Source organism: Somniosus microcephalus, chromosome 10, assembly GCF_052327205.1.
Source record: "Somniosus microcephalus isolate GS21.2 chromosome 10, FLI_Smic_1.0, whole genome shotgun sequence".
Classification (NCBI taxonomy): Eukaryota; Metazoa; Chordata; class Chondrichthyes; order Squaliformes; family Somniosidae; genus Somniosus; species Somniosus microcephalus.
This window is the reverse complement of record NC_140996.1, coordinates 174,759,963-174,784,687: the sequence shown is the minus strand read 5'-3', so window position 1 is coordinate 174,784,687 and position 24,725 is coordinate 174,759,963. Positions and strand designations below refer to the sequence as shown.

General features: G+C 45.8%; 1 protein-coding gene across 7 annotated transcripts in view; it reads right to left on the bottom strand.

The window, feature by feature from the left end:
- sgcg (sarcoglycan, gamma) overlaps positions 1–24,725 on the bottom strand; it is a 1,055,765-nt gene that overhangs the window by 587,561 nt on the left and 443,479 nt on the right. For 5 of the 7 annotated variants that reach the window (XM_085999193.1, XM_085999190.1, XM_085999186.1 and 2 more), the window contains one exon: positions 284–475. In XM_085999193.1, coding sequence (XP_085855319.1) covers positions 284–475 — 192 coding nt within the window. Of the gene's footprint in view, positions 1–283; positions 479–24,725 lie in introns of all 7 variants that reach the window. The other 2 variants (XM_085999188.1, XM_085999189.1) reach the window with 1 other exon arrangement.

Here is a 24,725-nt window from a genome sequence, read left to right as displayed (position 1 = left end):
CTCCAGTCGGGCAGTTTATTAATCAAAACAGTTGTAAAAATGAGAAGCCATCAAGTACAATCAAATCTCACAGAATGAAAAAGAATTAGAAAATACAGAGGCAAAGAGTGGAAGACAGAAGGAGATGGAGATGCAGATACAACTGTGAAGAATGAGAAGGGTGAGGGAAAAAGAATGTGAAGAGGGAAAGATTAAAAATCTCTGGAGAGCTGCATTACAAAGCATTTTCAATAAGCGTGTTAAAAAAATCAAATGAATGCTAGTGAACATAGATAGCACTTACTGTAGAAAACCACATCACTTTGAGAATCCAGATCGTTAACGCAAAATTCACAACCAGGATGATGAGAAGCAGCAGCACAAATAAATAAAGGCAGCGCTTCCTCCAGCCATAGATCCCAATCTTGTAGACATATTGGTTCTCTGGCCTCTGTAGGCTATTGCCTTGTGTTGTCAGGTATTGTTCCCGTACCATCTGCTGGGAAAGGGAGAGAAGGGAAATTAGTAACGTCCCATAACCAAACAAAAAGATTTGATTTTTGACAAACCCGTGGAAGTATTGTAAAATGGATACACCGAGGGTTAAAGTAAGATCCACAAGATGCAAAATGGTGTATGTCACCCAGGTCCTGTTCTATATGAAAGGTCATCACACAGACAGATCCATCAGTTTCAGGAGATTGGCAAACTAATTTCTTACTAAAGGAGAAATCAATTGCAGGTGACTCGCAAAAAGAAAAGAGCACCCATAATGCATAATGCATCAGGCATAGAATTCCCAGGGCACACCATTAATAAAAGCTGTGAGTTGAGCTGGGAGATTAAAATTTTGTTGACATGGTCTATTTATCAACACCAACAGCAGGCAACATCTGTTTCAATGCTTTCTGATGCAGAAGCAAATTAAGTGTCAGGAAGCTGGGCAATTCTGCAAGCCCTAGAATTACACACAAGCCAGGTGAGTCCCAGCAGACCTCCCATCCCCAAAAGCTGCACATTCTTTTTCCCTCTGCTATTTTCACAACAAGATACGCTGCCTGAGAACTTAATCGAATGAAGGCAGGTCTCTGAGTGAGGTCTCTTTATAGTTCTGAATCTCCACAAGGGAATAATGGTTTACTGTGCTCAGCACATATGATTTGACAAACATGATTAAATCTCTTCACTCCTGCAACTGAATTATTCCAACCTATTAAACAACTTCATTGTCGGACTTTGTGTCTCTAAGATGCATTAAACTCCAGATATGTTCACCTCCATTGTGGCTCCATGCTCCCTATGGTTTATTGCAGGAAAGCTGCCAACCTAACTAGAAAAGCAACTGATTCTAATCAGCCAAGACTAGTATTTTCTGACACACTTCCTCGATTACAATCCTGTTGCCGAGTGCCACTATTCTTTCTGATACTACCCTCTCATATAAATAAAATTGATGTTAAAAATCGTCATTAATGAGATTTAAGATAATTAAATACCCAGTACTTCATTTTTGGTCTCCTGGTGAATTTTTAAAATAATGCAGTTTATTTTAGGTTTCTTGCTAATCTTCTTCCCTCCCTTACAGTACACGAGCGAAACTTTCAACTTCGGCGGGAACGTCAATGGAACGGAAAATAGGGTGAGGCGTATAATGGGTGGCTGATCCGATATCGCCCTATCCTCCACCCATTTCCCTGAAGTTGAAAGTTCCAGCGATTGTTTCATTACTAGGGTACAAGGCCCTGGATACCTTTTCATTTCCAGGCGACCATTATTCAGTATGAACCTTAATAGCTTGGCCCAGATTTTCTCTCAACAACCAGGATTGGCGATGTACACTCTAAATTTCCCCATCTAGCGCACCGCTCATGCCGTTGATAATTTACTCTGTATTTTCCTGCATTTCTAATCAGAATACACTGCAGCGAGCGCAGCAGCAAATCAGAAGTAGCACAGCCACTGGCCACTGTACTTTCGATCACTCCATATCTGGTGTATGTAACCTGTTCCACCTTAAGAGAACTACTTTAAGAGATGTACTACTTTCTCTTGGCTGCTGTATACTGTAATACCGGTGGTGACCACACCGGTATATAAGTGTTGTGTAAGGATTTGCTGGGCAGTTCAGCCCTGACCTCCGAATAGTAAAGACCTGTTAAAAGTTATTCTTGTTGTCTGTGTCCAGTGATTGATCCTAAACATAACTGGGACACACAGACTCAACAGTGGCGACGAGTCCGATCTTACCCTGCGTCAATTTTACATCCAAGGCAGCTTCGTCCTCAAAACGGGCGTCGAGGAGAGGCATCCGCCCTCATCATCCTGCTGAGCACCATCGCACGGGAGGCATCGAGAACCCGGGTTAAAAAGAAAAAGAATTCTGACCACGAAGCCCTCCATCAGCGACAGGCAGTGATCATCCCTTCTACCACGGTGGTGGGTAAGCCGATCAGCGACACGAGCAGAAAGTTGGCCGTGTTGACTGTGGAGTAGGGGAGAGAAAATGGAGGAATAAGGGCGGAGAGCTTGACCACGGCCGGTAGAAAGGGCCGGGCTGCAATCGAGGCCGAGAGGCGCAGCGACTGGGGCAGCTTAAGGCTCGAGAGCCGCGGAGAACTCAAACGCAGCCGGTGTACAGGACCGGGCTGCAAGCGGGGCTGCGAGGCAAAGCAGCGTCGGGGAGTTGAGAAGCTTAAGGCACGAGAGCCGCGGAGAATTCAAACGCAGCCGGTGTAAAGGACCGGGCTGCAAGCGGGGCTGCGAGGCAAAGCAGCGTCGGGGAGTGAGAACCGCTGGGGAGGCGAGAACGGCAGCAGCAAGGCAATCGCCATTGCAGCCAGCGGGGGAAGAAGGCAAACGCGGGAATCCGCCATTGTAGTCGGCGGGGGAAGAAGACGAGCATGGGAAAGACCGCCAAGCGCGGGAAGCCGCCATTTTAGTAGGCGGGGAAAGAAGACAAGCGCGGGAAGCCGCCATTTTGAGAAAAAGAAAAATTTAAAAACTTGCAAGGATGCCTAAACATGGGAGCATTAATACCTTTGATAGTGATATCGAAGATTGGACCACGTATGTAGAACGCATGGAAGTTTATTGTAAAGCAAATAAGGTACCAGATGATGAGAAAGCACTAACCTTATTAAGCTCAATGGGTGCGAAGACATACGGGCTATTGAAGCACCTTCTATCACCAAATAAACCGGCGGATCAGACTTTCGCAAATATTGTTACTGTCCTGAAAAATCATTTAAACCCCACGCCGCTGATGATAGCGGAACGATTTAAATTTTACAGAAGAACGCAGTTGAAAGACGAAAGCAACGCTGAATTTTTAATTGAACTACGTAAGCTATCGAAGTACTGTCAGTTTGGAACAGGACTAGCAGATGCGCTGGAGATAAATTTGTGTGTGGATTGTTAAAAGAAGGAACACAAAAGCGACTGCTTGAGGAGAATGATCTTACGCTTGATAAAGCTGTCACTATTGCAGCATCGCAAGAAGCCGCAGCGAGAGGCACTGCGGAAATGCAGCTACGGTCACCGGAACTCTGCACCAATCAAATGGTCTTGAGTACAGTAAAATTTTATCGTTGTGGAAAGACAACGCACGATCAAAACCAGTGCTGGTTCAAAAATCTGGAATGCAGAAAATGTGGCAGGCTTGGTCACATAGCTAAAGTATGCCGGTCAGGAAAGAAGACCAGCAACAAAAAGTCACCGCAGGAAAAGTACAGAAAGGTACAAAAGGTGACAGAGAACAGTTCGAACGAACAGAAGTCAGATTCAGACTCCAGCAGTAATGAACTGGGTAGTCTAAGAGTACACAATGTTGGTAAGGAAGCAGACCTCCAAACAATTTGGGTCACACTTCAGATAACAGGAGTCCAAGTGAAGATGGAGTTGGACACTGGATCGGCATTGACGGTCATGAATAAGAAAGATTACAAAAGGTTATTCCCACATATTCCCCTACGGGATACGGAGATTGTATTGAAAACATACACGGGGCAAAGAGTATACCCCATCGGGAAGATAGAGGTAAAGGTGGTCCACAAGGGCAAAGAAAGCCGAGGAATGGACTTATATGTGCTACCTGAGGGAGGTCCACCACTACTGGGACGGGAGTGGATTAGGAAAATAAATATGGACTGGCATTCCTTAAAAGCACTAACGGTAGATTCCGGTACAAAAGATGTCAAACCTAAACGATTGTCCAGAATATTGGACGATGCTAAAGAGGTGTTCCAACAGGGACTGGGAACACTGAGAGGAATTACGGCAAACATCAAGGTTGAAGAACATGCAAACCCGAAATTTTTCAAAGCCAGACCGGTACCTTATGCAATACGACCTGCTGTGGAAGCTGAGCTGGAAGGGCTAGAACGTTCAGGAGTACTGTCTAAGGTAGACTGGAGTGAGTGGGCCACGCCGATTGTCCCCATCATGAAGCGTTCATCGAGCAACAAGCCGGGGGAACCGGGGAAGGTTCGCATCTGTGGAGATTTCAAGATCACTGTTAATCCAGTGCTTCACACGGTGCAGTATCCGCTTCCGCGGATTGAGGATATCTTCGCTTCGTTGTCTGGCGGGAAACACTTCACCAAGATAGACCTGGCACAGGCGTACTTACAGATGGAAGTTGAGGAAGAGTCATGCCAGTATCTCACGATCAACACGCATAGAGGCTTGTACCGGTATAATAGACTGGTTTTTGGAGTGGCATCGGCTCCAGCAATTTGGCAGAGGGCCATGGAGCAGGTATTACAGGGAATTCCAGGTACACAATGTTACCTGGACGATATTCTGATTACAGGAGATGATGACGAGGAACACCTTGCAAACTTGGAACTGGTGCTCACCAGATTGAAAGAATATGGTCTTCGAGTTAATCGCCAGAAATGTGAATTCTTTCAGAAGCGGATCTCGTACTGTGGTCATGTCATTGACCAGGAGGGGCTTCATAAGTCTCCTGATAAGATCGAAGCTGTTGTGAAGGCTCCCGCTCCGGATAATGTATCCCAATTGAGGTCGTTTCTAGGGTTGATTAACTATTACCATAAGTTTCTGCCAAATTTATCCACGGTGCTGCACCCGCTGAACGCTCTTTTGCAGAAGGGAGTACCATGGAAGTGGAGCGAGGACTGTAAGAGGGCCTTTCGCGAAAGCAAGGCATTGATCACCTCAGAGGAAGTGTTGGCTCACTTCAACCCAACGCTGCCTATTCGTTTGGCTTGTGATGCTTCTCCATATGGTATTGGGGCAGTACTCTCACACAAGTTGCCAAATGGCCAGGAGAGGCCAGTTGCGTTCGCATCCAGATCATTGACCTCCGCTGAGCGCAACTATGCTCAGATAGATAGGGAGGCTCTCAGCCTTGTGCGGGGAGTAAAGAAGTTTAATCATTACCTGCAGGGCCAAAAGTTTACGCTTCTGACAGACCACCAGCCGTTGGTATCCATTTTTAACCCTAAGAAGGGTGTTTCGGTGATGACAGCACAGAGACTCCAGAGATGGTCCCTTTTCCTAGGGGCACATCAATATCAGATAGAATTCAAAGGTACAAAGCAGCATGGTAATGCTGATGGGCTGTCGCGCCTGCCACTACCTACAGAGGAGGAGGCACCGACGGTTGACCCTGTTGAGTTATTTCACTCGACCATCATCGAATGTTTACCAGTCACCAATGCAAGTATTGAAAGAGAAACCAGGAATGACCCGACATTGACCAGGGTCTACGAAGTGACAGTGAAGGGATGGCCAGCACATGGTGATCCACTGTTACCGGCATTCTCAGCAAGACGAGAACAGCTGTCCGTCTGTCAAGGAACATTGATGTATGGAACAAGGGTGATTATTCCTCCTAAGTTAAGAGAGAGAGTTCTAAAGGAACTGCATGAAGGTCATCTGGGGGGAGTCAAGATGAAAAGCCTTGCTAGGGCTTATGTGTGGTGGCCGGGTATCGACCAACAGATAGAGGAGCTGACGAAAAGCTGCTCAGGGTGCCAAAAAGTGCAAAATGCACCTCCGATTGCACCGCTGCATCCATGGGAATGGCCTTCAACCCCATGGCAACGTGTACATATTGACTTTGCTGGTCCTTTCATGGACTCCATGTTTTTAATTGCGGTGGACGCACATTCTAAATGGCCAGAAGTGATTAAGATGACTACCACTACCTCGGAAAAGATGATCGCGGTGTTAAGAACGATATTTGCAAGAAATGGATTGCCAGAACAAATATGTTCAGACAACGGACCGCAGTTCGTGTCAGAAGAATTCCAGAGATTCATGAAGAAGAATGGGGTGAAACATTATACCTCTGCCCCATATCATCCGGCTACAAACGGGTTGGCTGAGAGATTTGTACAAACGTTCAAAAAAGCGATAAAGGCCATGAGCGAAGATCAGATTCCACTACAACACAAGGTGGACAAATTCCTACTGGCATATCGAAACGCCACCCATGCAGTGACAAACCAAAGTCCTGCCATGATGTTCTATAACAGGAGGTTGCGGTCCAGGTTGGACTTGTTAAAACCAAATGTGCGGAGGGAAGTTGAAAACAAACAGTTCCAGCATATAAATAACAAGACCACTCGGAGTTTCGAAATAGGACAACCAGTGTTAGCCCGGGATTATAAAAACGAGAAATGGCAATCTGGAACAATTCGGGCCAGACAAGGACCCCTGATGTACACGGTAGATGTTGGTGAAAATGTAATACGGCGTCATGCTGACCAACTGGTAGAATCGAAAACAAGGGTCGAACCCATGGTTACGGCAGAGACAACCGTGGAAGAAGTTAGTGAACCTGAAGCATCTACCTCAGAAGTGAATGTACCTGATGATGATGTCCAATCCATAAGAGACCAACTAGATGAGTCACCCCAACAACGAGAATCAGAGACCCCTGAAAGGCGTTATCCAACTCGAATCAGGAGGCCTCCTCAGAAACTGAATCTTTGAACTGTTTTGCATGAAGTTGTATATATGTTATTATGTATGTTAAATGGGGATATAACTGTTAAGCTAAAAAGGGAGGATTGTGGTGTATGTAACCTGTTCCACCTTAAGAGAACTACTTTAAGAGATGTACTACTTTCTCTTGGCTGCTGTATACTGTAATACCGGTGGTGACCACACCGGTATATAAGTGTTGTGTAAGGATTTGCTGGGCAGTTCAGCCCTGACCTCCGAATAGTAAAGACCTGTTAAAAGTTATTCTTGTTGTCTGTGTCCAGTGATTGATCCTAAACATAACTGGGACACAGACTCAACACCATAGATGATTCCTGATACCTTCATTTAAAACTGTCCTGCCAATACTTGGTTTTGCCTGCCATAGATTAAACATTTGTACACATATTGATAAGCTGTAGTTGAATTGCCTTTTTTAGGCATTTCTTTATTGTTGAGGGAACTTTTAGCTAAACAAACTTACGAAGTAGCAAATTAGCAACAATAAATGCTTAAAAAACATAACTAAAATATACTTAGAAGAATATTTTTTTGACATGACAATGCAATGGATTATTTTGTACCACTATGACTGAAGGTGCAATACTGAAAGAGGGATGGCTTCACATACGAGGAATGTTGGGGCTGTGTGCGGTGGCGGTGGCGCTGGGCGGCCGGCTCCCGGCCCGGGGACTGGGACTGAGGAGACGGTGAGAGAAAACAAACCCACTCCGCCCCCCCAGCCCGGGGGAACGGGGAGCGCGGAAGCCTGTCAGCAACCCGCCGGGCGGAGAGGCGCCGCTTTACCGGGGAAGTGTTCGGTGAGTCGGGCGGAGGCAGCGCAGCACGGCGAGCAGCAGCCACGATGACCCGCTGGAGCACGTCGGCCGGCAGCTCCTCGGCGGGAAGGCATTCTGACTGGGAGGAGGGGAGCCGAGCATGGCGGCCAGATGCCGGACTGTGAGCGGGAGAAGCAGGCCCCGGGCCATCGGACCGTGGAGCCAGCGACGGTGAGGAGGAGGCCGCGGTGACCGGAGCATTCACATCCCAACGATGTGTTCGGCGAGTCAGGCGGAGGCAGCGCAGTGCAACGAGCAGCAGCAGCAGCAGCCACGACGACCTGCTGCAGCACGTCGGCCGGCAGCTCCATGGCGGGAAGCTCGCAGTCTGACTGGGAGGAGGGGAGCCGGGCATGGCGGCCAGAGGTCGGATCGTGAGCGGGAGAAGCAGGCCATCACACGTGGAGCCAGCAACAGTGAGGATGAGGCCGCGGTGACGAGGAGGACAGAGCGGCTGAGTGACATCGTGCTCCCACTGCCACTGGAAGCCATTGAACTGACTTTCTGAACACGGCGCTGTAAGAATAGCTGACGTGTCCCTACGGGGAGTAAGCATTCCATTGTACTTGTACTGGTTACATATGGCAAATAAAATTGAATTGATTAAGAACTTGTCTTTCAACAATCAGAAAACACAATAGCAGGTCATTTAAATGCAATCAGAGAATCAGTTCAAGTAAATCACACCACAGCCAGGCCACCACCGCCATCATTTTTCAGTCTAAGTGGCAGCGGTGTGAAAACTGGCTTAATTGCAGGAAAATCCTGATCACTATTGATTTTAATGGAGGACGGAGCTATGATAATTACCATCTAACTGTTTTTGGCATCAGCAGAATGGAGCAAAAGTTCCAGGAAAATATGGAGTGGCATAAGAAATGGTATAAGTCATTTACTCCATCTTTTCCTCTTTCTTTTGCACCATTCAAGGGGCCCTAAGTGGTAGATGTGATGGCACATGTCCCCAGGGGCACAACTCTGTGGGCTAAAAATTCAGTTTGGGGCGCCCAGCTCGCCTGGGCGCCGGAATTACCGCTGCGCGCGGAGCCACTTGCGCCATCGGGATATTCAGTTTCAGCGCCCCAAGTGGAAACCGGCCGCTAAACAAGGGTTTCGGCGCCCCGCTTGGGGCGCTGAAACTGAATATTGGCGCGCAAAGTGCCGCAGCGCCACCCGCTGCAGCACGGCAGCCTGCGGTACTGCAGGCCTTCCTCCCACTCTTAAGGGGGAGGTGCCTGCAACAGCGCGATCCCCGCTCGCGAGTGCCGGCAAATGAGCCCGGCACCAAGGAGAAGTGCTGGGCTCTCTGGAAACAGCCGGCAATGCCGCCGGGGGGGGGGTGTAGGAGGCCGGGGACGGAGGTGCGGGCAGGCGGCCGCCGAAAAAGCGGCCAGCCGCACCTCCACCTTAACTCGCCCCACTACCGCCACAGGTAGGCCCCTGTGTACCGGTCGCTGTTTGCGGCCGGCGCGGAGGAGGCGGCAGCGACCAAATATGGCCAGCGGGGCGATAGCGGGGCGCTGCGCACACCAATGACGTCATCGGTGGCGGCGCAGCGCTACAGGCTAACGCCGCCATTAGCGCCCCGCTAAATATCGCGGTAGGTGTGGCCAGTGGCGCAAAAGCCCTCTTTGGGCGCAAACTGGTGGCGCAGGCCACTGAACTTCTAGGCCTGTATTTTCTAAGGGAAGGAGGCACTGCCACCCCCACCCCACCACCCGAGGTGTAGTATGTTGCATTTTGCAGCCTCCAAAGGCAGGAGGACACCCAGGATGTGCCCCTAGTGGTGAGCACCTATCAGGGACATGCTAAATAGGGAACCTCCCCCAACCCTTGAAAGTCTTCCAGGATGAACGGCGGAGGTTCCTGCTGAGCGCAATCCCAATGTATTTGTTGGGATCAAAAGCCCATAGATTTTCAGGGTGACTGACTAGGTTTGAGCATTAGAAACATTTTTTCATTCAAATTTGTCTGAAGGGCAGAAGCCCAGCTAAGAATGACTAGATTTACTAGAATTCTTCATACAAAGGTCAATATTGTGAGGCTCCGCTCACAGCAGAGGTTGGAGAATTTGGCAGGGAAGTCAGGTCCTCCTGATTTTTTAGTAACTTAATTACCGAAAAATTGGGCATCGGGCACAATGACCTCCAGGCCCAATTTTCGAATCAATGCTCTCATCAAGTAAGGCTTTGTGCTGGGAGTGCAGTGTTGCAAAATGTAACCTTTAATGTCATTTGCAAGCCTGATGATAGAATTTCCAAAGCTGTCTTCTACGGCGAGCTGCAGTCCAGATATCGTAACAGAAGTGGCCAGATGAAACACTATAAAGGCACGCAAAAGGCCACCTTGAAATCTTGAAATATTAACCCCAACACCTGGCCACCAACAGACCACGATGGCAGCAAGTCTGCCGGGTCAGTTTGAATGAATCTGAGGCTGAGAGGGTGTGAGTTGTGGCTGCCAAGCGCCTGGAACACAAGGCAACTCATCTACTGGCCACATCTGGCTTTCAACGCGTTATGCGTGGCTATATACATGCATTCAGGATCAGCACTTCTTCTATCAGCGCACCCACAATAACTGAGGCTTAGCCGTCAATTTGACGGAAGACTCCATCATCCTTTAATATGCAACAAGTGTAAAACCTATATATGTATTGTAGTGTATGTACCTTTAAGAGCCCCTGTGTACTGTAATACCGGTAGTGACCACTCGGGTATATAAGCCTGTATAGCGTCTTGTATCTTTTAGTTCACCTCCAGACTTTGTTCAGTAAACACCTGTTAAACCAACTCCTGCATTCCGTGTCTCCATTAACACACGGATACAACATGTATGTTGTATCTTAAGTATATCATGGCTTTCAGAGTTAGGTTCAGAGTACAGCAAGTTATATCTATTTCGATTTTCTTATTGTTGAAGGTGAGTAACAAATTTTGAGCCGATACCTGAGTGTAACTAAATATAGAAAATAATTGCTTTGATGGGTTCAGACTCAGTTTTATTTTAAAAAGTCAAACAGAAACTTAGAGCGGAGCCAGATTTTCACCTTGTTACTGAGCTGGAGAAGGGATTTGGCTGTGATTCAATGCAGGCCCATTTGCTCATCCTAACTCACTGTGCAGAGGGAAATGTTCCAGCAAACCAACAGTCAATTGGTACCAGATTCTTCTGTGGATTGGGCTCTTTGTGATTTAATTACTGAATCTCTCATTAACACGTGCAGCTGTGAGCAGAACAATGAAGTCGATTGGATTGTTGCTTTGTTAGAACCTCACCATCTGCACAAGAAACAAAAAGTAAAAACTAGGCAACAGGAGTGAATAGAATCAGAGTGGCACTCTCTCGGGTGACTTTTACAAATCATTTAGCATATTGTACCATTTACACAAACTATATTCTGGTTGAGGTATTTTCTTCATTTTTCCCTCGCCTGACAGAATTTTCCAGCTGAGAGTGAGTGGAGGAGTTTACATCCCAGCCTCTGATCACGTTGTTCTGTGAACAATCTCTTATGCCCGGTGTATATTGCAGAATGATTTTCAGTGGAACATTATAGTGCTATATTGTCAATGAAGTGGTAGAGCTGGCAAGAGGAGGTGTGTGTGATTATTTTTAATTTATCCTTCCTCCTTATGGAGGATTGCCTGACACCTTCCCCAGATAGCACACTGAGACTGTGCATTTGGCGGGAGTGGTGGGGAGCAATTCTCCCCCGAAATAAGGTAGAATCGCGGTGAAAATATTGGTAAGTTCGGGTGGTGCCTCCTGCCCCAACCAAGATTCCCCTCCCCACCTCCACTGGGCCTGCCACTGCGTGCAAACAGCACTGGGAGGTCAGAGCCCAGGTCCCTGGAGGAATACCTTCTCCTCCGCCTCACTTACCACCACTTCTTGCAGTTGAGATATAAAAAGTGGCTGTAGTAGGGTTGCCAACTCCGGTTGGACATATTCCTGGATGTGTCATCACATGAACGACAACCGCCCCGCCCCCACTCTCCTGTCATTGGCCACCCAACATATCCATACGCGCGGTGCACCGTCTTCCCATACCAATTGGATAGCGAATAGACTCTTCATTACCTGATTGGATGATTATCAGTCAAACAGGCTTTTTTCCCATGTCCAATATTTTTGTAACTAGTAAAACAAAAAGTGCTCAAAAGAAAATTTAAAGAAAAACACAATTTTTTAATGCCCCTATGATTTTTCTCCTGGGTTGCTCGCAGTAGTGTCCTGAAAATTAATCTTTAACTCTTGGGGACTCCAGGGCAATCCTGGAGGGTTGGCAACCCTAGGCTGTAGGCCCCAGAAGCACAAGAACATAAGAAATAGGAGCAGGAGTAGGCCACTCGGCCCCTCAAGCCTGCTCCGCCATGCAATAAGATCATGGCTGATCTTTTACCTCACCTCTACCTTCCTGCACTATCCCCATATCTCTTGATTCCCTTATTGTTCAAAAATCTATCGCTCTCTGTCTTGAATATACTCAACGACTGAGCCTCCACAGCCCTCTTGGGTAGAGAATTCCAAAGATGCACCACCCTCTGAGTGAAGACATTTCTCCTCATCTCAGTCCTAAATGGCCGACCCCTTATTCTGAGACTGTGCCCCCTGGTTCTAGACTTCCCAGCCAGGGGAAAGATCCTCCCTGCTTCTACCCTGTCAAGCCCTGTAAGAATTGTGTATGTGGCAAGTGTCTTGCTGGTGCAACATTTTGGGGATTTTCCACCCTCTCACTGGCGAAGACTTCTTCTAGGTGGTAGGAATCAATCCAGAGCCCACCATGCCTGTGGCACAAACCCTGACCCAGGAAAATGAACAGAATCCCAGCATGTAGCTCACCCTGTGGAAAATCATAGGCACAAACTTACATTTTACTACTCCAAGTGACAGTGCACTGGAACTCCAGTGTGCTTCCCTGAACAACAAACAAAACATAAGGGGCGTGAAATTTGGCTTGGGTGTAACCGCAAAACGGGTGCTAGTGAATCAGCAGCCCATTTTACACCTCGCCCGATATTCTTGTCCATTGTAAAATAGGCTGCTGATTCGCTATCACCCGTTTTGTGCTACTGCGCAAGACAAATTTCACTGCCACGATACTTCTTCCTCTATCGGAAAAGTGAAGCCTTGCACGTGCTATACATTAGTACTGTCACAACATTAATTGGAAATCCTGCTTTAATTAGGGGTAGAACATTTCAATGACTTCCTTCTTCATGCTGGATGCATCTGTATCCTTGGCATATTGCACTTACTAGGGCATCCATCAAGGTGTAACTAAACCCAGATGTTCTCGAATGTGGGCTAATCCAAGAGAATAGCTCAGGCCCAATTTATTTTTGGAGTTTTGTACAATACGAACTGTGAAAGGCCCTTGTTCCTGACCCTCTTTGGAAAGATCACTTGCTTGTTAGATTGGGTCAAGGGAGCATTTTGTGGCTCAGAAGACTGATTTTTTAAACTCATGAGGAGTCCTTGGACTCTTGTTTCCGATTTTAGTGTTTGCACCCTTCTTGTGAGTGAATTAGATTAGGTTAGATCTTTCCTTTATTTGCCTTGTGCAGTCCTTCACTCCCAACTTGTTGAATATATAGAGGTAGAGTCTCTGCCAGGTTGTGCTGGAAAAACCAGCACAATTCGCCCAAAGTCAGCCAAACCAGCGCAAAAGATCGAGGAATTTCAAGCGCAAGTTACACCCATGCAAATCGAGTTTCCGTGACATTTTGCGCTAGTTTAAAAAACATTGCGCGGTAAGCCGGCCCCGCCCACAAAACTGGCCACTCCCCCAGATTGATTTCATCACCATGACGAGTTTCTGCTAATTGTGTCTGTTTGCGGATCTTCGAGGAGGCTCTTGAAATTAATTTTTTTTTAGGCGCAAGAATACTGATAGGCACCTTTTAAAAGCTTTTAGATATTAAAAAATATTTAATTTACTAAGAAACTGACTATTGTGCACCAATGAAACTAGTAAATGGTTCTGTATATTTTTTTAAAAGTCTTTTTCAGTTATTTAAAATCAGGTTACTCACAGGTGGTGGACTGGACTCTCATTAAAAATGCTTATTTTTTGTGATTTTCAGCTGCATTAATAGAACTGCACAAGGTTACCACTTTTAAATACATCAAGGAATATTTCTGAATACAAGAAAAAAAAATTGCGTTCTAAAACGCTGCCCGATTGTGCTGGTTCGTGGAAGATGATATTCTATGATTTGAGCGGAAACTTGAGGCAAAAATTCAATTCAGAAAAGTAGTGCAATTTTGAGTGCAATTTGCTCCCGATTGCCGATTGTACCCAAAGCGGAAACTCTACCCGTAATGTCAGACCCATTGATAGGCTGGTCATAATGATCTTTCCTAAGGCTATGTGCTCAGGCTCTTTCTGATGGTTGAAATCTGAGACAGCAATCAATAAGGGATTCTATCTGAAGTGATGGTTTCCAAAATAGCCAGTGCAATGAAAGAACTGATGCTTTGAAGTCATTTAAGTATTATGCTTTTTGTTTTCTTCCAAAAATATGTGCTTAAGGTATCATATTGGTTTTAAATGCGCCTGAGAAACACATTCCCATGTTATCAGGAGTCTCCACATCCTTGTTTCCCTGGATTCTCTTTCCAAAATAATGTAATCTTTTCACAATCGTAAAGGCTTTATTTTTGGAAGTTCTACGTCATGTAGTTTCACAATTTATTTATTCAGTGAGACCTTACAAATCTTCTTATCAGTATAGTGCAGCACGATTATTTGCAGTAAATCAGGCCAGATAAAAACATCAGATAGAACCAAACTCATAAATACGAAGACTGACTATACATTAGTGTAAAGGAATTTCAACAAAGGGAAATTTTGCAGAGCTTTGCATTCATGAACATTTCCTACAAATGAGGGTCACTGTATAAATGTGTAGTTATGCGATATAAAATACAGAAGGTTTGAAATTAATTTCTTAATCTTATCAAGTGTCTGAATCTCACACATTAATGACATAGTGTAATTGATCATTTAAAACAACAGTTGGAGAAAATAAAAATATTTGTGACTATTTTTGCTCAAGTATTTCTGCTGCTGTGTGGCAATGAGTCACCTTCATAGCTATTATAAAGACAGAAAATTAGTGTATGATTTATATGGGCCAACTGCAACTGTTTTCCTTTTATTGATACCATTTCAGACAGGATGGGGGAATTATGGCCCTGAATTTGCAGTCGGAGTCTTCCCACGGGGAAATGCCTCTGATCCGCAAATAAAATGGCCATGTACGTGGAGGTACGGAGATGCGCGGTCCTGGGCCTCTCCAGGTACCCACAGGTGGAGCCCATGTATCTCAGGGGCGCACATGGTTCACAGGCGCCCCTGGGATTGCATGGGCCGGCCCAACCAATAAAAGAAGGGAATCCTCATTCATGCTTACGGGGATTCTGTATGTGCAGAAACACCATAAGCATGAATGGGAATACCCCAAAAATACATCTACATATGAAATAAATAAAAAAAATTACATATTTAAAATTAATTAAAATGCCATTTAATTAAATATTTAAAACAAAAATTTACTTTTTTGAAAAATAAATGTAAATGTTTTAAAGGAGCTAAAAATAAACTTACCTTATTGTACAGGTTCTTTAATGTATAAACGATTGATAAAAATTTATTTTTAATGTTTTTTTAAACTCTTAGGGGGGAAAATTCAGTACCGCCCTGTTTGGGGCGCCATTAGCGGCCGTGCGCAAAGTTTAGCGCCTGGCGCTAATTATCGCCTCCGACTGCAAACTTGGCTTTTATCGCCCCTGGAGGTGATTGGGGCGCTAAATCTGATGCTTCACACCTGTCTTAAGGCGCAAAGGCCGAGGAGTGAAGCGCTACCTCAGAGCGCTGGCGAAGCTAATGTGATGTCAGTCAGCAATGGAACACAGACATACTGGCACCGGCCAGTTCTTAAAGGGGAGGTCTGACGAAAGGTCATCGACCTGAAACGTTAACTCTGTTTCTCTCTTCACAGATGCTGCTTGACCTGCTGAGTTTCTCCAGCATTTTTCTGCTTTTATCTTAAAGGGGAGGGTTGATTTTGCATTCCATCCACATCCTGCTCATTGCAGCCTTGAATCTCGGCCTGGAGAGATCTGTACATCAAATCTGCTGGAAAGAACAATGGAGAGACCCAGGGAAAGAGCTCAGAGTGCAGCCCCCACAGTCTCTTCTAAATAGATACAAGGAAGGGCAAATCAAAATGAACCTGCAAAGTGCTGCTCAGTATGCAAAACTCCTTCACACAGCGTTGAATCTCTCCAGAAGTCTCTCTCTCTCTCTCTCTCAGAATGTGTGATGCAAAAGTGTCACCAACAAAAAAAGGCAGGAAACGGTCGCCTTTAAATAGCGCTCCCCCAGTCACTTCCTGACTGCAAAACGCTCCCCTCAACCTGTTGTTGCTCGCGGCAGGTGGTAAGGCAGAGGGCGCCACTCAATATCCAGTCCGGGGCGCTACCGGGGCATTGTACACTCGACTGACGTCACGATCTGCCGGCGTAGGAGATCGTGGTGGTAGTGTTTAGCGCCGCCGCAAAATGTCTAGTTAATTTCGCGAGCAGCGCAAACATCGCCGCGCCCGGGCGCTAGTTGCTTTGCTACCCATTAGCGCCCTCTTAAGGTGCTAACGGGAGGTGCAAACAACTGAATTTTTCCCCCTTATGCTGGTAAAAGCAGGCCTTATGCCTACTTTTACCAGGCGTAAGAACTTCACGGGCAGAAGCTGGGCAAATAGCCCAACTCTCCGCCCGCAGAGGCCCTTTTCCTGGGGATAGCTACAATCTGTCAAGAAGATTCTTGACAGAATGCAAGTTCCTTGTTTTCACGCATGCATTTCGCATGCCTAAACCCAGAACTTACGCGGCCCTTACAGGCGCGTACACACCTCGTATGCGCCCGTAGGGGCCACAAATTATGACCCAATGAGTTGCAAAACAGTAATTAGTACAATAATGAGCTACCAGGTCAGGCATTGAAGCCGACAATATAAATGGATTCAAGAGGCAATTGGATGTGTTCCTGTAGAGGAGAGATTGACAGATCTGGTAAGAAAGTGAGTAGGTAATGTCAAGGTCCATCAAAAAGAGATAAGCTTGTCACACCTAATGGCCTTCTACTGTCCCTAAAAGTTCTTGTTACAACTTTTATATTATGCTTTCCACCTTTGAGTGGCTCTCAGAATTTAAGGACTTTTTGTTTTGCGATTCTATGCTTCATTTAGTTAGAAAAATTAAAAAAACAAAAATTATGATTTGATTTCTTTTAGGTAAGGATGAGCTAAAGAACAATTATTGCACTGACAACAACATTAATCAAAATACCTAGTGTTGGTGTCTTACACATCATGGTAGTTCATAGGTGCTCATGGGCAAAATGCATCCCTCAAAAATTCATTAAAGTCGTTAAGTTTTTCAACAGTTTTTTACAAGAACTTGACTGAAATATTCCCTTCGCCTTTTATTAAAGGATTCAATTTGAAAAGGTGCCTTTTATTATATTTTGGCCAGCTATTACATAGATTAATATAGAATAATTTGTGGACATTTCTGATTTAAATTTCAAAAATTAAACCCAGATTGGTAGGGAGACAGGACAGAAAGTTTATAGTTCAGTAATATTATTACCTTTATTATAATGAAGGGAAGTACAATAGAACGATGCATTTAGATTATATTATGGACTCTGTATTCTAATACTAGACAAAGAACTGATTAAGGGGGACATCAGGAATTCCTTCATGGAAATGCTTTGTCATACTGTGTCATATTTTATACCAATATAAACACTGGAACACATTCTGCAGAAGCACACTCCAATGTTAAATAAACCCTATTTGCGTTTTTTTGTCAAAACTGAAAATGTCCAGTTTATATATATTTATATTTTGTCAAAAGTTTGTCAAATGGTCATCAGTAAGGAGCAGACCTCAGTCCTCTGGTGCCTTATTGTGAAATGGTAACACTTTACGACCGATTTTAACATGCATCACAAAGAACGTGGAAGAGAGCAGAAACACCCTTGAACTGAGATGGAGCTGAGCAGCTTCCCAAGTTTCTCAAAGCTGTCGCTATTTCACTGCAAAACTTAAGCTATTTAAAATAATTATTTCCAGATAATCCAAATTACTGTCTCAGGTCCTCATTAGATGTTAGTGTCACATTCTGACGTGTTGGAAATCATGGCCTGCATCCAATTAAAAACAGCATTATTATTGTCACTTTGCATATTGATATTATGATATAAAAGTCTTTTGGGAGAAAAGAATTTTTAATAATGGATGTATAGCTTTTCATGCTGTAAGGGTTGTGCCAACTCAAGAATTGAGGTTGGTCAGATTTCGGTATTTAAATATAACAGTGGTATTCTCTTAAGTAGAACGCTGAAAGATGTAATAATTTTTATAAATCAATGGCCCTGAATTTGGGGTCGGAGGCGTACCTCTGGAATACGCCTCCGACCCACGAAATATTTCCGAACTTACCTCCTGGCTCTACAGCTACGGAGAGTTCAGGTCTCGGGCCTCCAGGCGCACACCAGCCTAAAGGCCCAGTGATCCCTCGGACGCAGGTGGTTCGGAAGCATCCCTGGGATCACATGGGCCCGGTCCTCCAATGAGAAAGGAGGATTCCATTGCAGTCATTTCCGAACGGAATCCCCTAATGACATACAATGGAATCCCGAAATAATTAAACAATTTAGACAACTCAAATATAAATGTTCTGATTTTAAAATTTAATTAAAAGTCCCTTAATTACAACAAAGACAAATAAAAAAAAAATTTCAAAAATAATTTTTTTTTTAATCCAGGCAAATATTTGCATAAACTAATTTCAAGGCCGCGATTTTGCCGGCGCTCAGAATACGGGTTTGGAGGCGGGTCCACTGTCAAAATTGAAGTGATTGACAACGGGTTGGGAGCCCTCTCCGAACCCGCCTCCATGTAAGTTTCCAAAGTGTAGGGTCTGCAATTTAGAAATATAGAAACATAGAAGATAGGAGCAGGAGTAGGCCATTTGGCCCCTCGAGCCTGCTCCGCCATTTAATGAGATCATGGCTGATCATCCAAATTCAGTACCCGGTCCCTGCTTTCTCCCCATATCCCTTGACCACTTTAGCCCTAAGAAATATATCCAACTCCTTCTTGAATATATTTAATGAATTGGCCTCTACTGCCTTCTGTGGTAGAGAATTCCACAGGTTCACCACTCTCTGGGTGAAGAAATTCCTCCTCATTTCTGTCCTAAATGGCTTACCCCCTTATCGTTAGACTGTGACCCCTGGTTCTGGACTCCCCGACCATCGGGAACAGCCTTCCTGCATCTAGTCTGTCCAGTCCTGTCAGAATGATATAAGTTTCAATGAGATCCCCTCTCATTCTTCTAAACTCCAGCGAGTATAAGCCCAATTGACCCAATCTCTCCTCATACGTCATTCCTGCCATCCCAGGTATCAACCTGGTGAATCTTCGCTGAACTCCCTCCATGGCAAGAACATCCTTCCTCAGATAAGGCGACCAAAACTGCCCACAATACTCAAGATGTGGTCTCACCAAGGCCCTGTACAACTGCAGCAAGACATCCTTGCTCCTGTACTCAAACCCTCTCGCTACGAAGGCCAACATACCATTTGCCTTCTTAACCGCCTGCTGCACCTGCATGCTTACCTTCAGCGACTGGTGCACAAGGACACCCAGGTCTCGTTGCACTTTCCCTTCTCCTAATCTATTGCCATTCAGATAATAATCTGCCTTCCTGTTTTTGACACCAAAGTTATATTGCATCTGCCATGCTTCTGCCCAATCACCCAACCTGTCCAAATCATCCTGGAGTTTCTCGGCATCCTCCTCACAGCACACACGCCCACCCAGCTTTGTGTCGTCTGCAAACTTGGAGATATTACATCTAGTTCCCTTGTCTAGATAATTAATATACATTGTGAACAGCTGGGGTCCAAGGACCGCTCCCTGCGGTACCCCACTAGTCACTGCCTGCCACTCGGAAAAAGACCCGTTTATTCCAACTCTTTGCTTTCTGTCTGCCAACCAGTTCTCTATCCAAGTCAATACCTTGCCCCCAATCCCATGTGCCTTAACTTTACAAGCTAATCTCTTATGCGGGACCTTATCGAAAGCCTTTTGAAAGTCCAAATACACCATATCTACTGGTTCTCCCTTATCTATTTTACCAGTTACATCCTCAAAAAATTCCAGTGGATTAGTCAAGCACGATTTACCTTTTGTAAATCCATGTTGACTTTGTCTGATCCTGTCACTGTTTTCCAAGTGCTCTGCTATTACATCTTTTATAATGGACTCTATTATTTTCCCCACTACCGATGTCAGGCTTACTGGTCTGTAAATCCCCGTTTTCTCTCTACCACCTTTTTTGAATAGTGGGGTAACGTTAGCTACCCTCCAATCCATGGGTACTGTTCCAGATTCTATCGAATGTTGGAAGATGATCAGCAATGCATCTACTATTTCTAGGGCCACTTCCTTAAGTACCCTAGGATGTAGATTATTAGGCCCTGGGGATTTATCGGCCTTCAATCCCGTCAGTTTCCCTAACACCATTTTCCTACAAGTACTGATTTCTTTCAGTTCCTCCCTTTCATCAGACCCTATGTTCCCCGACATCTCTGGGAGGTTATTTGTGTCCTCCTTTGTGAAGTGAAGACAGAACCAAAATATGTATTTAATTGGTCTGCCATTTCTTTGTTCCCCATTATAAATTCCCCTGATTCTGATTGCAAGGGACCTACGCTTGGCTTCACCAATCTTTTTCTCTTCACATATCTATAAAAGCTTTTACAGTCAGTTTTTATGTTACCTGCAAGCTTACTCTCATACTCTATTTTCCCCTTCTTAATTAATCCATTTGTCCTCCTTTGTGGAATCCTAAACTGCTCCCAATCCTCAGGTTTACTGCTTTTTCTGGCCAATTTATATATTTCAGAACAGACCCAACACCAAGCTGCGGAGAGGCATTTAAGATAGATAAATGCTTGTTAAACGCTTGTTAAATACTATTTTGCCAGACTATTTCTTAACGGGGTTCACGTCGTTCGGAGATCACGCCAGGTAAGTAAGTCGGGTTCTCTATGTCTTCCCATTGCTGTGAATAGGTGACAGCTGCAAAAGTGGTATGAAAGCTACCATTTCACAGCTGTTCACTTTCCAATGTCAGAAGCTTGAGCCTTCAGGACTTGGAAGGCACTTTTGAGCTTTATGCAGTTTGGAAGTGTTCGGAGTAAACTCTCTATCCACTGTTACCTCCTTGGAGCAAACTGTCTCACCACTGGCAGATCGCTTTTGTCATCTCAACTTCAGCTGCCATCTATTCCAGCAACATCGGTGCCCTTGAAAAAAATCTCACCTTGGTCCTCTGAATCCCTCCACGATCAGCCCCAGCACCAACATCGCCATGCACACAAGCAGCACCAACAACAACACCAACCTTTTCCGAAATCACTTGATGCTGCACAGGACACAGGGCATTAGCACCCGACAACATTGCTGCCTGGGAGGCCAGCGATGCCATCACTATGGCCAGATTTACTTCACTTGACGCTGTACACCCTGGCTGCCACATGATGCGCCAGTTTGACACCACCCCACACCAGCATCATAAAGCATTCCTACAATGTCCAAGCCATTCCTTTCAGACTCATCACAATTGGGGGGGGGGGAGGGGGGAGTTATGTCTCAACATTCACTGCAACTCACTAAGACACTTCCAAAGGTGAGCACAGATCTGTCGAATAAGGTAAAGTTTTGAAAATATAGATTTCAATTTTTGACAATACATTAACAGAAACTTCACATGAACATTGGCTAAATCACCCAGGTGCCTATCTTTGTGTGTTCTTAGTTGGTATGCTTGCAGTAGGATGAGGGTGAGTGTGAGAGGTAGCTAGTGAGATGAGGAAGTGATAATGTAGGTAGAGAGGGATGGGTGGAGGTGCAAGGTAAGTTGGTGTGAGTAAGGATATGCAGGAGTAGGGTAGGGAAGACTGAGTGATGTGGATGTGATGAGTGGCACAGCAGGATGAGGCTGAGTGAGGCTTGGCAGTAACGTTTCGTGATCTGCTTAGATCATTGAAAGGTTTGCGCCACTGCAGGCTGGTCCACCTGACAACATACCTGCTTGTGCCCTCCTGTGCAATGTGCAACCAGGCTATGTTGATCTCCTGGCGAGATCTCTTTCTGGGAAGGTAAGAGAACCTCCCTGCGTGCTGTGACTCCCTCCATAAGCGGAGGCTGTTTGTAACCTAAATGATTGCGCTGCTGTTAACTTTCTGATTTTGCTGCTGCATTGCACTGCAGACCTTAAAAGAATTAATAGTATCTATCACTTTCCCTTTACATTCATGCAAATCTAAGCATGAAGCCAGGAAATGCGATTGATATAATGCAACCTACCTGCACTATAGCCCACCCATTAATCTCTTGAGGGAAACTTCTGCATTCTTTCTGATCTCCAAAAGCAACACTTCAATATTAAATCATCATACCTAATCAACCCTGGTCTACTGTCACCACAAAAATTTCCACTCCAGCAACAGAGAAATGTTGGGGGGTCATTTTTGACCTGCCCAAAATAGACCATTTTTGGCATCAACCAGCCGTAGCTCTTAGGCAACTGGAGAAGCCAATGTTTCACAGCATCCTCCACCTGTTAAGCACCATCACAAGTATATCCTCTCCATGAGATATAATTAGTCAGTTTGCGAAGAGCACACTGGATGAACCACTGAGCGCGTTAGGAAGAGCAAGTTTAATGTTATCATATGTTCTGGTCCTGTCCCCTAAGTTCAATGCTGGTATGTTTCTCAGTGGAGCAAGTGGAGTTGGTAGTTGAAGATAAGGAGCCTGCTGGTCAGAGGGATAGCTCATGTTCTTCCTCAGCCACAGAGCCCAGGGATTCGAACATCGTAGGGAGAACGCCCAAGGAAATTCAACCCCAAAGCATGTGAGATGCATACAGGGGGAGTGGGGAAGATACAAAGGAGAGACAGAGGGGAGACGAAACTTGCAGAAAAAGTGAGAAAAGCAGTCTGAGACAGAGGTGACAATGAAGAAGATGTATATGTGGTAAACCACTTTTATCGTTCACTATCGTTACACTATGGTTATCACTGTTTATATCGTTACACTATGGTTATCACTGTTTACACTGTTGTATCACTACACAAGGTCACCTCTTGTCACGCTGTTATACCTGGGCTGACCACAGCTGACTCCGCCCATGACTCCGCCTGCTTGCCCAGGTATAAAGGTGGTCGATTTTATTGGCTAAAAATGAGTAGATCGGAGCAGCCAAACGACCAGCCAAATGGCCAGCTACAACAGCCACAGCAGCCGGCCTGGCTGCGAGCCCTCCGACCGCCGTACCTGGATCTAAACCCACAGGCAGCGAACTCAGCCCTCGACTTCAAACACTGGCTGAGCTGTTTCGAATCCTACCTGGGAGAATCCGGCGTGCCTCCGGGATCCAAACTAAGAGTTCTGACCGCCCAAGTGAGCCCTAAAGTATTCGCACTCATCCAGGACCTTACTACATACGAGGATGCCCTCACCCTGCTGAAAGAGCAGTACCGGAGCCCGGTAAACTCTATGTATGCCAGACATCTCCTAAGATCCCGCTCGCAACAGCCAGGAGAGTCTGTAGATGAATTTTTACGGGCGCTACAAACACTCGGCAGGGACTGTGACTTTAAAGCTGTAACGGCTGCAGAAAATACTGAAGGGAATATCCGCGATGCCTTCGTGAAAGGCCTTCGGTCCGACTACTCACGGCAAAGACTGCTAGAATCAAAGGACCTCGACCTGAATACAACTGCAGCCCTCGCTCGCTCTCTGGAAGTGGCCCATCGGGACCTCGAGGCGTATTCCAGGTACTGTGCTGCGCGGCCCTGGGACTCCGGCCCGACCCCGGCCGCAATACCCCTACCTCAGCGTCGGAGTCCCAGAACCGATCGGGACCGCCACCCCCGGTACCGGCTGCAACATCGGAGCCCCGCGATCGGGCCGCCGGCTGCTTCTTCTGTGGCCAGGTGTGATGAAATATTCCATTCACCACTGCCTGTGACTGAGATCGGTTTCAGTGTCATTTCCCTTCCCCCAGACCTCATTGTATTGTGTACTGGAATGTGCTGTATTGTATACTGGAATGTGCTGGAATGTGCTGTGTGTAGGGCTCCGCCCATACCTGGCCCCGTTTGTAAGCTAGCTTCAGTCTGGCCTCAGTCTCCAGAAGGAAGACATCTCTCTCTCTTACGTGTTACTTTCTAAGTTAATAAAAGCCTTGTTTTTGTTCTGCTAACTTCGAGTCTCGGAATTATTGAGGCACATCAATTTTATTAACTTATTTTTCAACACTATGGATCAACTCCTGAAACCCGAACGTTTGGATTTGGATCAACATGCTCCGGACGCATCAGCACGCTTCGGACACTGGTTTGAGTGTATGGAATTCTTCCTGGACAATTCCGCAGCCGTCAAAGACGCTACGGATGCTGCGAGGATGAGACTCGGAATTCTGCGGAATTGGGTAAGCCACCGGGTTTACCCCCTCATCCAAGACGCCGAGACGTACCTGGCCGCCTGCGACATCTTAAAGGCGCATTACCAGCAGCCTACGAATGAGGTGTATGCTAGGCACCTGCTCGCTACCCGCGCACAGCGACCTGGGGAATCGGTGGAGGAGTTCCTAAGCACCCTGAAAATGCTTGGCAAAGACTGCAAGTGCCGAGATGTAAAAGCCGCAGTGTACACTGATGAGCTTGTTCACGATGCCTTCATCACAGGCCTCAGCTCCACTTACATCCGGCAAAGACTGCTGGAAAAAACGGGGTTGGACCTGAAACAGGCTGCGGACACCGCGCAATCCCTGGATGTGGCCCAGAGAAACTCGGACGCC